Consider the following 13,621-nt stretch of genomic DNA (forward strand, 5'->3'; position numbering starts at 1 on the left):
GCTTTTATACAGTATAGCCTATTTATTAAACAATTATTTTATTAGCTCAGAGATTTCTATCGATGTGCAAGCCTAGGCCTTTTATATTAGCTTGTCAGAGGTCGATTTCAAACGTGTCTAAAGTCTAACGTACTAAAACTTTAGCTTGGGGAACTATTTATAGTAACCATACAAAACCTACAAATCATGCACTCTTAATGCATCATACTTCCTTTCAAAAGAACTACTGAGCATTCAGAGATAGAATCACAAATGAATTTATTATACAAAATCCAAATGAACGATATACAGAAATTAGAAACAAAGAGAACTTACAAAGTGATGGTCAATGTCACAGATATAATATGAGTGATGGTAAAGCATCTCTGATGGTAAAAGCCCCTGATGGTAAAGGCCCTTGATGGCAGAAGCCCCATGTATTGTGCAAAGCACCCTTTTACACCCCTGAGCTTCTATGAAGTGTATCAGTGGCCAGAATACCAAATGGAAGAGACAATGTGTTTTATAGCAGGATGGACCCCCCCAACTGGCTATCTCACCCTAAGGAACTGTACGTTAAGACTATCTCACCCTAAGGAACTGTACGTTAAGGCTATCTCACCCTAAGGAACTGTACGTTAAGGCTATCTCACCCTAAGGAACTGTACGTTAAGGCTATCTCACCCTAAGGAACTGTACGTTAAGGCTATCTCACCCTAAGGAACTGTACGTTAATTAAGTATACACACCTCTGGAACAGTACTGGAGTGATAAACACCATTCTTACCAAAGGATATTCCCTCAACTGATGTTTTCATGATGGTTTGTGCATGGTGCCCTGTGATGGTCTGGCATCTCATCCAGGGTTTAAGCAATAGAACACATTATACTTGTATATTATCATCATCATGACTCTTCAGCCAGTTCTGTAGATCATCACAGCCATGATGTCATTTCCAATAACACCCCATATAAAATGTACATTCGATACAGATATAATAGTATGTCTAGAATGTTTTTCAGCTAATCAGATCACATCACTATTTGAGATATTTGCGTTATTTATTGCATTATAGTTTACTGAAATATAGTTAGGAAGAGACTGTATAAAAAGCAGGTCTTTTTGTTGTTGTTGTTAATGCTACACAAAGAGTAAAAAGGAGTAACATACAGTAATACACACAATGCACACAAACAATATTCACAGTTTGCGTTCTTGTTCCTCAAGACTCGATGTCCATATAATACTTCTAATCAGTGGTTGGTACAAAAGCAAGTTTCCACGTGAATCAAATAAACTGGGATCCATTTCGTAAAGCCACATTATTAAAAGTATTTCATATGCGGTTTATACAGGGGCACCTAGTCTAATTCTCCAGAACACTCTCCATTCACACACACACACACACATACATATATATATATATACATATATATATATATATATATATATATATATATATATATATATATATATATATATATATATATATATATATATATATCCTGAAAATTACACACGCATATACACTCATTGTGTATTTTTCAGACATGTCAATATGTCATTTCTCCTCTGTTCCTCAGCTCTTAGTTGTCTGAAGGAGACATTCCTGTATCTGCTCTTCATCTACAGACCCACTTGGACGATGTACAGTCATGGTGCAAGCACGTATACCTCCTAAAGGCTCCAGCACATTAAATACCCTCTCCCACTCATCCACTTCAGGGTCATAACACTGCACAATGTCGACCATACAACGACTGTTCCAAGAGTAGCCTCCTACCACATAAATTCTGCCTTTAAACACGGCCACGCCAACGTCACTCTGACCTCGGGGCATCGGAGCCACCACTGTCCACTGGTCAATTGCAGGAGTGTAGTATTCACAACTGAGGACATCATCATAGTCATTTGTTCCACGGAAGTGGTTTCCACCCATAACGTAGAGTCGGTCTCCTACAGTGCACATGCAGTGGAGTCCACGCAGCTCCATCATGTCTGCACGACGACTCCACAAGTTTGTGTCTGGGTCATAACAAGCCAACTCTTTCTGGAAAGCGTCTCTCGTTATTCCCCCTAATGAAGGAACATAAATATTGACATATTTCATTTCTTTATCTAATTTTTAAAAAAAAATCTAAAATCTAAAAAAAACATTGCTGGTTTGTTGCACCTCTGCAAGTTTGTAATAGCTGTCAGCAGCAAGGATGTGGTTAGGAGTGCGAACTAAATGACCTCAACCAATTACAAAAACCCCCACCCACTCAGGCTTTCAGGCTAGTCGTAACTCACATTTATCCGAATAAAGGTCAGTATTTTAAAAAAAGAGAAACAAATCTATTCATGTGAAATGAAAAGCATTACGTTTTAACATCATCATTCTAGGGAAAAAAGGGTTTCATTTATAGAGTTGCTGAGTTGTTATTAATGTTCTTATTAGCCTGAAGGTTGTGTAAAGAAACTTGTTTCTATTGATTTTATTAAAGAGCTTGGTCAGTCAAGAAAATATGCTTTAAATTAGTTAGATAATGAACTCACTGTATCTCCCTGTATATTTTTTTCCCTCTGGACTGGATGTTAACTTAATGTGGACAATGTTGTGTAATTAGTCATCTTTTAGAAAACTTTGGTACTTACCAGACACATACATTAATCCTCCGTGCACTGTACCAGCATGGCCATAATGAGGCTCACTCATGGGAGCCACAAAGGTCCACTCGTTCTTGCTCAGGTTATAACACTCCACCGTGTCTGTGGGGAAGGTTTTAGTAGAAATTTCTAGAATTTGTAGCATTCCCAAGACATTTGTTTAAGAAGACACTGATATCATGATAGTGTGAGGATAGAGTAAGGTGAGTTTTACATCCTTAAAAGTCTCAACTTATTGTATGGCCAAAAGTATTTGGACGCCTGACTACAACACTCATATGTGCCCATTCCAAAACCATAGGCATTAATATGGAGTTGGAGCTCCCCCCCTTTGTTGGAGTTTGAGTTGGAGTTGGAGTTTATCCTAAAGGTGTTCAGTCAGGTTGAGGTCAGGACTCGGCCCTCTCAATGTCTTCCACATTAACCTTGGCAAACCATGTCTTGATTTATGCACAGTGGCATTGCCATGATGGAAAAGGTTGGGGCATTTCAGTTCCAGTGAAGAGAAATCTTAATGCCGCAGCATTCTAGATAATTGTGTACTTACAACTTTGTGGCAACAGTTTGGGCAAGAAACACATATGGGTTTGATGGTCAGATGTCCACGAACGTTTGGCTATATCGTGTATTATTTAGGAACTACGATGAATTCTGAAGTATTATTGAAATATTATTATGAGTTTAAAATGATAGAAAAGTGTATATATTTATGAGAGTGAGGAATGTAAGTCTGGACCTGCCAAATGACCGTAGGTGTTTAAGGGGTTAATGAGTGGTACGCATTTATGTATTTCATCCATATCACACAACATCAAATCATATCACAACTGGAATGCCGCTTAAGCATTTTTGCAATCATTTTAAATAAAGTACACAAGTCACTTGTCATACAGCCAGTGAGAGGCAGTACTAGAGATCTATTTTATCTAAATGTCTGAAACTTACCAATCTCTCCAGTGGCGTTTCTTCCCCCAGCAGCGTAGAGCTTCCCCTTCAGAGCACTCAGATGGAAGAATGTCCGCTTCTCATTCAGGGAGGCCACCTGCAGCCAGCGGTCAAAACGAGGGTCGTACCTGTACGCACTGTCCACTGCTGTCTTACCCTTTGTGTCATAAGTGCTCTGCCCTCCTACGATGTAAAGGAAGCCCCCTAAGAGAGCCACTCCATGCTGGTAGCGAGGCACTTCCATTGGCTGGAGGGCCCTCCAGGTGCCTCTTCCTTCCTCATCATACAGCCTAAGCTCCTTGCTCACCACCAGCTGTTGCCTCATCACCCCACCCAGAGCCAGAAGGTGCGTTGTATCTGAACGAATGCGAGTCCTCTCGGTCTGGAGTGAAGGCTGAAGGAACGGCAGCATCTGGTAGTTGCTAGCCTCCAAGAGTAGGTTCACGCAAGCTGTGTCAGAACGCATGAATGGCTCCCTGCCTTCCTTTTCATCACCGCTTGCCTCATCAATCTGGTCCTCCTGAGATATCTGTAGGAGTTCAGCAGGGCTCATCAGGGGGAAGCGAACGTGGCGCATCAAGGAGTAGGCCGCAGGCCGGCGTTCACTGGGTTTATGTGCCAGCCAAGCACGGGCAGTGCGATAGAGCTCCATCTCTGAGAATCCTTTCAGTGAATCACTGGATAGGGCATGTGCTATGCTAGCCTCAGAAAGCTGCAGGAAACGTCCACTCTGCACTAGAGCTGAGAAGTTCTCACAGACAAAGTTGTGTATGTGGGTCTGGACATCCTCCAGGAGAAGATCATTAGCAATGCGCTCAACTTCTGTGCAGTTTTCTATGGTGACCTAGCGTATGAAGAAAAAAAAAACCCCAAAGTGGTTCTTAAAAACAATACACTACGTACGTGTGGTATATGCGATTTTATTCCAGCAATTTCTGTTCTATGTAAAAGCCACATACCTCACTGCTAAGTAGCTGATTGCAGAAGCTGAGAACTGGAAGCACCTGGAGAAAACTGGCAGCCTCCAGAGTGTCCTGGAGCGTGCCTAAGTTCAAACTTAGCTGAGAGGTATAAATAAACTCAATAATGTTCTTCAGGCCTGTGCTGCTCACTCCATGTAGTTTAATTTCAGCCAGCTCCTGCTCTTTCATTCCACCTGCCAGATACCGAGTCTTTGTGTTAAATGGATCATTTGTGTTCGAATATTAAAAATCGGCGCCGTTTATTTGAACGCTAAGAACATCCCGACATCGTTTAGTTCTTTTTATCTCCAGGACTCACCTGTGAACATGGCCTTGAAGTAGTCACTGGCGGAAGCCATGATCACTCTGTGAACCGGAAAGGTTTCAGCGCTATCGCCGGGCACCAGAGTGACATCACACAAGGTTTCATCACAGCGAAAATGATCCAGACCCTGACAAAAAAAATTACACTCGTGGTTATGAAGAGCTTATGAGCATATTGTTCAATTCTAATCAAAATACGGCAACAACAATTTAATCCTGCTTTGTTTCGTGCTTTCATTACTCAAAATTGGATCCTTTACCTGGAGTATGGCATTTCCATGCTCCTTGCTATTGAACACCTGTATGTGAGGTTTGGGAGGAATACTGGGCTTTAAGGAGGCGTCAGGGGGCTTTGGGCAGACCACTTGCTGTTTGGGTGCAGGCTCTACAGGTTTTGCAGAAGCCTCTGGAGGTTTTGGAGCAGGTTCAGGTTGTCTGGGTGGGGCGGCAGGTGGAGGCCTTTCCGCTTGAGGTGGAGGTCTTGGTGGTTCCCTCTGACTCCTGCTCCCTATGCGAGACAGTTTTCGGTGCAGTTTTCCCTCCTCTCCACTGTTTCTGAAAGAACGCAGATTGGGTGATCGGACGCCGATTCCAGTTTTACATGACACGTATGACACAATAAGTAATTGTCAAGGGTTGTCATGAGCGGACTAAGTGCTTTTATCGTTATTGAAAACCCAAAAACGCAGTGCTATGCACTCGATACCTTTGACTGTGACTGAGAACCTTTATCAGACCTATTTAAAAAAAAAAAAAATGATTTGCATGCATCTAATAAGTCACCAGAAGCTGCGTTCAGGTAACAATTCAAATATTTCTACAGAAATCTCTCAAAAAATATCTTTTACAATTAACAAAACAAAAAGATATATTACATATTCACAATTTTATCCTTGCTTAAAAGTTTAGGCACAAGTTGGTCCAGGTTTATTTTTAACCTCACACATTGTTAAGTACATTCGCTCCAAGGATCACAAAAAGCACATGTCGCTTGCATCATGGTTTCCAAAACAATGACCAAATGCAATCATCTAGAGTTATTGGAAGAGTGCTAGTAGGGAGTTCCCTTGCCAGCTAAAAAATATTTAGATCACACACACACACACACACACACACACACACACACACACACACACACACACACACACACAAAAAAGTCAGGTTACCACAAAAGTTGAATGCAAAAATTGAGGCAATGCAGATGCCCACTGTGTGGTATGGGGTTGGATACATGATGGCGTCAGACGGCTTGGTACATTTCCGGACATATCAAAGAAACTAGCTGTTTCTAGGGTAAAACTGGGTTGCCAGAGAATCCAAAAGACAGTAGGGGCTCAACAGTTAAGGCTCTGGACTACTGCTCAGAAGATTGCGCATTCCTTTAAACAAAGGCCCTGAAGCAAAGCCCGTAACCCTCTTTAACATCTGCCCAGCTCAACTGTGAGTGCATTGGATAAAAACACCTGCCAAATGAATAAATCCAGTATAGCAGTGATTTAAAACAATTCACAAGTTAACAATCCATATCCAAACGGGATCATTAACCACGCCTGCATACACAGCACCTGAGTGGCGATCTATAGACGTGAGCCGACAAGCGAGGATCTAGAGATATTCTGCATCGTCTCCGGTTCTGCTGACAAGTGCGTACTCGACATTGTGATCTTAGCAAAGTGTACGAAGAGCTACATTCAGCCGTCAAATTCATTTACCGTGTGTTTCTCTAAGCAGTCGTATCTACGTCAGTAGCAGGTGCTTCGAGCAGTCGGCATTTATATACGGACGGCTCATCGGTATGCAAAGTTCGACAACGTTCCGTTCACTTATGCCAATTCGTTCAACGCTTTCCTGTCAAAATATCTCGAGATGTTTTATGACGAACATAAAATGAACAGGAACAAATCTTACCCCATGTTTGTGATGTTCAAATAATTCGATCACTTCTCACGGTCTTCGTGACGGGCGAACGAACGAACGCGACACGAAATGTTGTTCTGGGATCACACTGAGAACGCTTTCACAGAGCTGAGTGTCTGAAAAAGGAAGTGAAAGGAGGTTAGCAAGACCTTATACGCACCCCACGTGAAGAAACCACCAGAACAGGTGTAACGTGGCGTGACACAAAGTAGATGTCCAAAACGTTCGCATTTCCTTTGACATTGGCACGACTACATGAACGCATCGTTCACACTGAACCGTGCAGTGTCTTTTCAACAGATCATAATGAAACGCTCCTCAAATACATGCATCGTAGAGCAAAAAAATGTATATAGCAAAAAAGGATTTCAAATATTTATAACATAGTGTTCTCCTTAAAGAATACAAGAAAAGGGTTTCCTATACAGGAACTTACCGAACACTGATACGCTCTGGGTACGGATACTTTCAAGGTCTTCTGCGCATCACAGCACTAAGCATCTCACTGCTACTTCTGTGAGCTGTTTACCACAAGCCACTCAACTTCCTGCCTCACTTCTCTTTTCTTAGTTTTTTTTTTTCTGTCTGTTTCTTTCTCACACAGACGGTTTTTCTTCCTCTTTTGATTTAAGGTTACATTCTTTAGTCAAGAGGTCACTTTTGGAAATTCTCTATACATATATACTCTAAAAGCTAAATCCATACACAGTGATGATGAAGGAAGAGTGATCCTGTATATACTAGGGATTGGTGTGTGTCTACCTTATAGTGGTGTTTCCCTATTGTTTGATCTCTTGCCTTTAGTGTTGAAGTGAATCTTTTTTAACGATGCAAAGAGTGGCAAACCACACCAAAGTTCATAGTTTACTTTAAATAGCTGTGTGAGAAGAATAGTGTCAAACGTGACATTTATATGAGCTACACCTACAGTCGTGCTCATAAATTTACACACCCCTTGCAGAATCCGCAAAACGTTAATCACGAAACTAATAATTAGAGGGGCGATTAAAACGTGCGTCTTTGTTGTTTATTTAGTACCGCCCCGAAGAAGCTATTTCACACAACAGATGTTTACATATAGTCCACAAGACACAACAGTAACCGAATTTACACAAATGAACCAGTTCATTTTTGTGCTGTTGGCTGGATGATCAACGTTTTCACGAGAGTTGTTCACGAGTCCCTCGTTTGTTCCGAGCAGTTAAACCGCCCACTGTTCTTCAGAAACATCCTCCGGGTCCTGGATATGCTTTCCCGGCATCTTCTGCATATTTGACCGATTTCCAACTGTAGCTGCAAAACTATTACAAAAGGTTATCTATCACAAACACAAAACATAAAAGCAGAATCGAGCGTGTGTAAACTTCTGAACTGGTTCATTTGTGTAAATTCAGTAATTATTGTGTCTTGTGGACAAAATCTTACATTAAAAATTTTTTTTTTTAAATTATTAACATTTTGCAGATTCTGCCAGGGGTGTGTAAATTTATGAGCACAACTGTATACTCAGAATACCATCCTGGATTTGACATGATAGAAGTAAACAGAGTCAAATACTGAATGCTTTGTTAAATAATAACTGTTACCTTTAACAGAACCTTTTATTTGATTTTTAATCCTCAAGACAAGACATTGTTAAATCATCAACCGGAGCCGGCTCTGCGATACAGTTTATTATTCAGTGTTATTGATATTCTGCTTCAGGTATTCAATTAATGTCAGCAATCAATATGAGGTACTGCATAACCCTGCGTCACAAGACATTCATTTTATCCTTCTGTGTAATGACGTTCCAAACCCTTTTTTCCCCCCACCAGACCTCTCCATCTACTCATAATACAGTCCTTACAGGATTTCGCAATTTTTTGGATTGGCGAAATTGTAATTGCACAAAATAGTTTTGCACGGTCTTTCGCAGCGCTCGCATGTTCGACACATGTGAATCGAAGAGAGGCTTTGGCTGAACGCGCATGTGGCTGAATAACCTTGATTTTGTGTTCATTTCATCGATCGTAAAATCGCAAAATCCTGGAGGGACTGATAAAATACTGCGCAACTAGATATAACCACCACAAACAGCCACCTTCATTTCATCTGTTAGGGTGGGTTGAACCAATAAGGATTAAATTAAGCACAGTTTAGAGCTAATCTAGGATTTGTAGATCTGGGCTTTATTTTAAACCGAGTTGTGTTGCACCACTTCATTTTAAACACAGATTAGCAGGTCAGGGATTAGAATTCTAACCTGCGATTAAAACCTCCATCTACGATTCGTTTTCTCCACCATGATGGATTCGTCATCGACGACGTTGCGACAGTGCACGTGGATTTCATAAACGTGGAAATATACGAATTCTCCGGTGTAACTAAACAGCAACAATGTAACTCTTTCACTTCCACCGGAGTGGCTACAAAGGGATTGTGAACTTTAAAATTTGAATGGAAAAAAAAAGAAAAAGAAAATCAACTGCCGTTATTAAACGCTCATCCGCGTAACCGAAACAGGCTGAGAAAATGAAAAAAAAAATATATATATAAATAAATAAATAATCTAATCTGTGTTTAAAGTGATGGAGCAACAAGATTATAGTTAATCCAGGTTTATTGTGAAATTAAATCCAGGATGAACGTGGTGGTTTAAATACAAACCTGCGTATTTTAAACAAGGTTTAAAGTTTGGTGCAACAGAATTATTAGATAAACCTTGATTTGATCCAGATTAAAGCTTTAATCCTTATTGGTGCAACCCACCCTTCATCTTTAAAGTTTATGATCTCCTGCTACCAAACCAACCAACCTGACCCTGAGGTGTCATATATTTTCATGTCACTGATAAAGAACTAATAGTCATATCTGCTGTTTGTGTTAGCTAGCTAAGAAGACACTCATGCGTTAACTTGCAAACACATGAAATGCCTCTTCAATCATATGAAATAATTTTTTAGTGTGAAGGATTTTTGCTGCATATTTTTACAGTTGATTGAATAAACTATCGTATAATGTGAACCATTTGACTACATCCATTCTGTGCTCGTCGGCCTTTGAGAGACGAGCCATTAAAGATATCGTATAGAGAACGAGTTGAATTGAAGCTTATCTTGATCTTGCCCTTAGTTCCTTGTATTCGATCAGATCAGAGTTTAGAAACCTGAATGAGGTTCCTGTTGATCTCGGCCACGTTTCTGCAACCTGAGAAGACAAGAAAGATGAAAATGTGGTGTACAGTCACACATCTTTGAACTGAGAACGCGCTGAGATTCACAGTGAACGTGAGGAGTTTTAGTACCGGATAAGGCCATGGATAGACGGAACTCTTCATGTAGTATTTGCAGAACTTCTTTCACACCGTCTTCACCCTGTCCAAAACAGACACGAGCGTCACTGCTGACAGACTGGGCAAAAATTCTGAACTAAACTGACGGTAGTCAGCAATATTTTAACTCCAGCAAGGACATCAACAAATTCACACACGCACTTCCTCACAGTTACCTTGTAAGCAAGGCCCCAGATTGCAGGTCTTCCAATAAACACACACTTGGCTCCCAGGGCCAAGGCCTTCAGCACGTCACTGCCTGTGCGAATGCCTCCATCCATGTACACCTCAATCCGGCCTTGCACTGTATCCACTATCTCAGACAAACAGTCAATCTGTTTGCAGAAGCAGGGGACAAGGATAGAGGGAATAAAACAGGAAGGGAAAGGGAGCTTGTTAGAACTGGAAACAAAGAAGCGGTTTAAAAATCTGCATTATAAAGTAGAAGTTATATAAGCTATAAAACCACTAAAAATCAGTGCGTTTTCTCACTGTCGCTGGTCCCCCATCCAGCTGTCTGCCTCCATGGTTGGATACGATGATCCCTTGGACACCATGTTCCACAGCCAGCTCTGCGTCCTCTTTCGTCAGGATACCTTTAATGATAATGGGCAGGCGGGTGAGAGACTGCAGCCAGTGTATGTCTTTCCAGCTGATGGATGGGTCCAACGTGCAGGACGGAACGCCATACTCTTCAGGTTCTGCAGCGTCCTGTACGAGAACGCATTCGGTCTTAACGATAAACATAACACACGTAAGAACATCAAAACAAACAAAAAAAAATACACGAAAGGGCCAATACCCGATAGGACAAAATTTAAACGCTTCTTAAACATAAATCAGTATGTGTGAGAAAAGGACATCATCACCTGAAACATGCCATCAAAGTTCTTCACTTTCAGGTGAGGGGGGAGCTTAAACTGGTTGCGGATGTCATCACGACGTTTGCCAGTGTATGGCACGTCGACTGTGAGCACTAAGGCCTTGTAGCCGAGCGCCTCCACTCTGTGCACCAGCTGCTCCGATAGTTTGCGGTCACGGTACACGTAGAGCTGGAACCAGCGGTAGCCGTTTGGAGCTACTGCACAAATCTCCTCCACCGAGCACGTGGAGTAAGTGCTGGTAATGTAGCAGGTGTTCACAACTTCCGTGGCTGCAGGACCAGATTAAAACCAGGATGGAGATAGTGGAAAATACCGCATCGACTCAAGAACACAGCACCATATCGCAATCTAATGTTAATAGGAAAAAGCCCTAAAAAAACCCCCAAACACTATTATATCTACTTCCTTATGTAAACTCAGGTTAATCAGTATACATCAAACTACACTGCGAAGTTCGTAATACGTTTTATTGCACTAAATGCTTGTGACTTTACCCAAGAATGTCTGTATTTTCATACTTACCCTTGGCAGTGGCTAGCTCGCCCTCAGGCCAGGCCAGACAGTGGAAAGCAGTGGGTGCGATTCCCACAGGAAAGCTGATCTCGGTGCCCAAAATGGTAGATTGTGTGTCAGTCACGGACACGTCCCGCAAGATCCGAGGCCTTAGACGGATCCTGGTGGTGATTTCACCCGAGACAATAAGAAGAGTTTTTGGAGCATTGACATAACCTTTTGACATGACACTACCTTTTGTAGGCCTGGAGGTTGTCATCTCTGGTGTAGCACTCATCTGCTCCAGCGGAGTAATAATCCCAGACAGGTTTGGAGAGATGCTGTTTGGCATATTCCTCAAAATCACTCAGACACACCTTAGCCGGAATGTTCATCCTGATACAAAATAACTAGTAGAGCACACAAGTGTTGATACATCGACAAGATTGGGGGGGTTGGGTGTGACAATATTTCATAATATACACTAGCGGTCAAAGTTTAGACACACTCACTCTTTATTATTATTTTCCCCCACATTTTTGAATAATAATAATAATAATAATAATAATAATAATAATAATAATAAAGTCATCAAAACTCTGGAGTAACCCACTATGGGAACTATGGGAACTATGGGAATTATGTTGTGATAAAACATCCAAAATAAATCAAAATAATTTAGTACTTTAGAATCTTCAAAGTAGACGCCCTTTTCTCCTAGAAATGTGTTCTTGGCGTTTTATCAACCGATTTCTTGAGGAATTTCCCTGAGATTAAACAGTATTAAAAGGATGAAACAGTATTAAATGCGTTCACACCGACGCTGGACTCTTATCGACTGCTTTTCGGAATATTCCGCTCCTAGTCGTCCGTTTAATAAATATCTATTTTGTAAATTAAATGTTACTTTTCTAACGAAAGAAACGAATATGTCGGCACGATTCTATTTTTCTCCACGACACCGGTTTCGAACATTTAATCACACACCTTCGGATCAAAACGTTTTTAAGATCATGAGAGACATTTCAGTCGAGTGTCCACAAACTTTTGACCGGTAGTGTATATTTGTTCGTTGCCACTTAAATCAAACATGGACATGTCATCATAAATGGTGTAGAATGTTTGTGGGAATAAATTTTAAGGGGGTCAACAACCATAAAGCAACTGTTACGGTTTAACATTTCACAATAGTTCCAGTTTGTAACTTACGTTACTTTCTGTGGACATATCAGTGAAAAAATATCTGATAACTAATACATACTGTACATTTTCAACCCGTGGAATTGCATTTCTAATATATTTATGAGTGCTCAAAATTTATGGACTGTAGTAGGCCTAAATAGATGAACATGTTCACTAGAAGGACGCACAGATGCTATTCCTGATATTGGCCACTAGGTGGCGCCCAGAACGCATATTACAACTCGGTGTTATTTATTTATTGATTTATTTATTTATTATTTTTTGAAACGAAAGAATAATCCGCTGTAGTGTTATGCACTACTGCAGTACCATAAAAACGGTTCAAGATGACTATTAATCAGAAATGAATATACAAATACGGTAAAAGTTAAATAAAAGTCTCCACTCTCATTAAAGTAAGCATTAAAGTCATGTCAGTATAACGAGACACGATGCAAACGGATTAAATGTTGCCTGTGAGTAATGGCATAGCTTCTAAACACCTACGTTGATTAAAACTCTGAAAGAGTAAACAACTTATCGAGAAAAATGCAAAGTCCAAGCACAGCAACTACAGCACAGTATAACACTGGTGACGCAACAGGAACCACTGATGACGCAACAGGAACCCTTGCTCTGCACTTCAGTATGAACTCTGAGAGGAATTCTTGGTTATACAACAAACAGCTAGTTCAGGCACACTAATCTGATTGGTCGAGCGGCTTTCCCAGAGCAATTATATTTAGTAGATTTTAAGTATTAAAAGGCAACTGAACTAAAAAGGTCCCTTTTTAAAGGTCTGAAAAAGAGGACATGTCGGGGGAAAGAGGACCTATGGTCACCCTAAGAAAAGCATTTCAAATTTATTTGCACATGCACCGGGAGGTTGCTCATGCGAGCCACGACTGGCCAGAGAGAACCAGAACTGTAATCAAGCAGCTGTCTACTGTATATTGTGTTATGTCAAAAGATT

The 13,621-nt window shown here is 40.8% G+C and overlaps 2 protein-coding genes across 3 annotated transcripts; both read right to left on the bottom strand.

The window, feature by feature from the left end:
* Positions 1 to 241: 241 nt before the first annotated feature.
* On the bottom strand, positions 242 to 8,211 carry si:rp71-68n21.9 (kelch-like protein 9). 2 transcript variants are annotated; one of them, XM_047155845.2, is made up of 8 exons: positions 7,214 to 8,211; positions 6,769 to 6,893; positions 5,121 to 5,409; positions 4,856 to 4,988; positions 4,534 to 4,730; positions 3,575 to 4,418; positions 2,618 to 2,731; positions 242 to 2,056 (listed from the first exon to the last, which is right to left on the bottom strand). In XM_047155845.2, exons 2-8 carry the CDS (start codon positions 6,771 to 6,773, stop codon positions 1,560 to 1,562), a joined length of 2,079 nt encoding a protein of 692 aa, XP_047011801.1. In that variant the 5' UTR covers positions 6,774 to 6,893; positions 7,214 to 8,211; the 3' UTR covers positions 242 to 1,559. The 2 variants fall into 2 exon arrangements, with proteins under 2 accessions (XP_047011801.1, XP_017325466.1); XM_017469977.3 differs by having other exon boundaries at positions 5,121 to 5,415.
* Positions 8,212 to 8,435: 224 nt separating this feature from the next.
* hao2 (hydroxyacid oxidase 2 (long chain)) lies at positions 8,436 to 13,304 on the bottom strand. The gene is made up of 8 exons (XM_017469978.3): positions 13,156 to 13,304; positions 11,722 to 11,876; positions 11,497 to 11,648; positions 10,960 to 11,243; positions 10,583 to 10,801; positions 10,267 to 10,425; positions 10,064 to 10,133; positions 8,436 to 9,966 (listed from the first exon to the last, which is right to left on the bottom strand). The coding sequence occupies exons 2-8, from the start codon at positions 11,859 to 11,861 to the stop codon at positions 9,911 to 9,913; spliced, it is 1,080 nt and encodes a 359-aa protein (XP_017325467.1). The 5' UTR covers positions 11,862 to 11,876; positions 13,156 to 13,304; the 3' UTR covers positions 8,436 to 9,910.
* Positions 13,305 to 13,621: the final 317 nt, after the last annotated feature.

The sequence above is a fragment of the Ictalurus punctatus genome, chromosome 6, assembly GCF_001660625.3.
Source record: "Ictalurus punctatus breed USDA103 chromosome 6, Coco_2.0, whole genome shotgun sequence".
Lineage (NCBI taxonomy): Eukaryota > Metazoa > Chordata > Actinopteri > Siluriformes > Ictaluridae > Ictalurus > Ictalurus punctatus.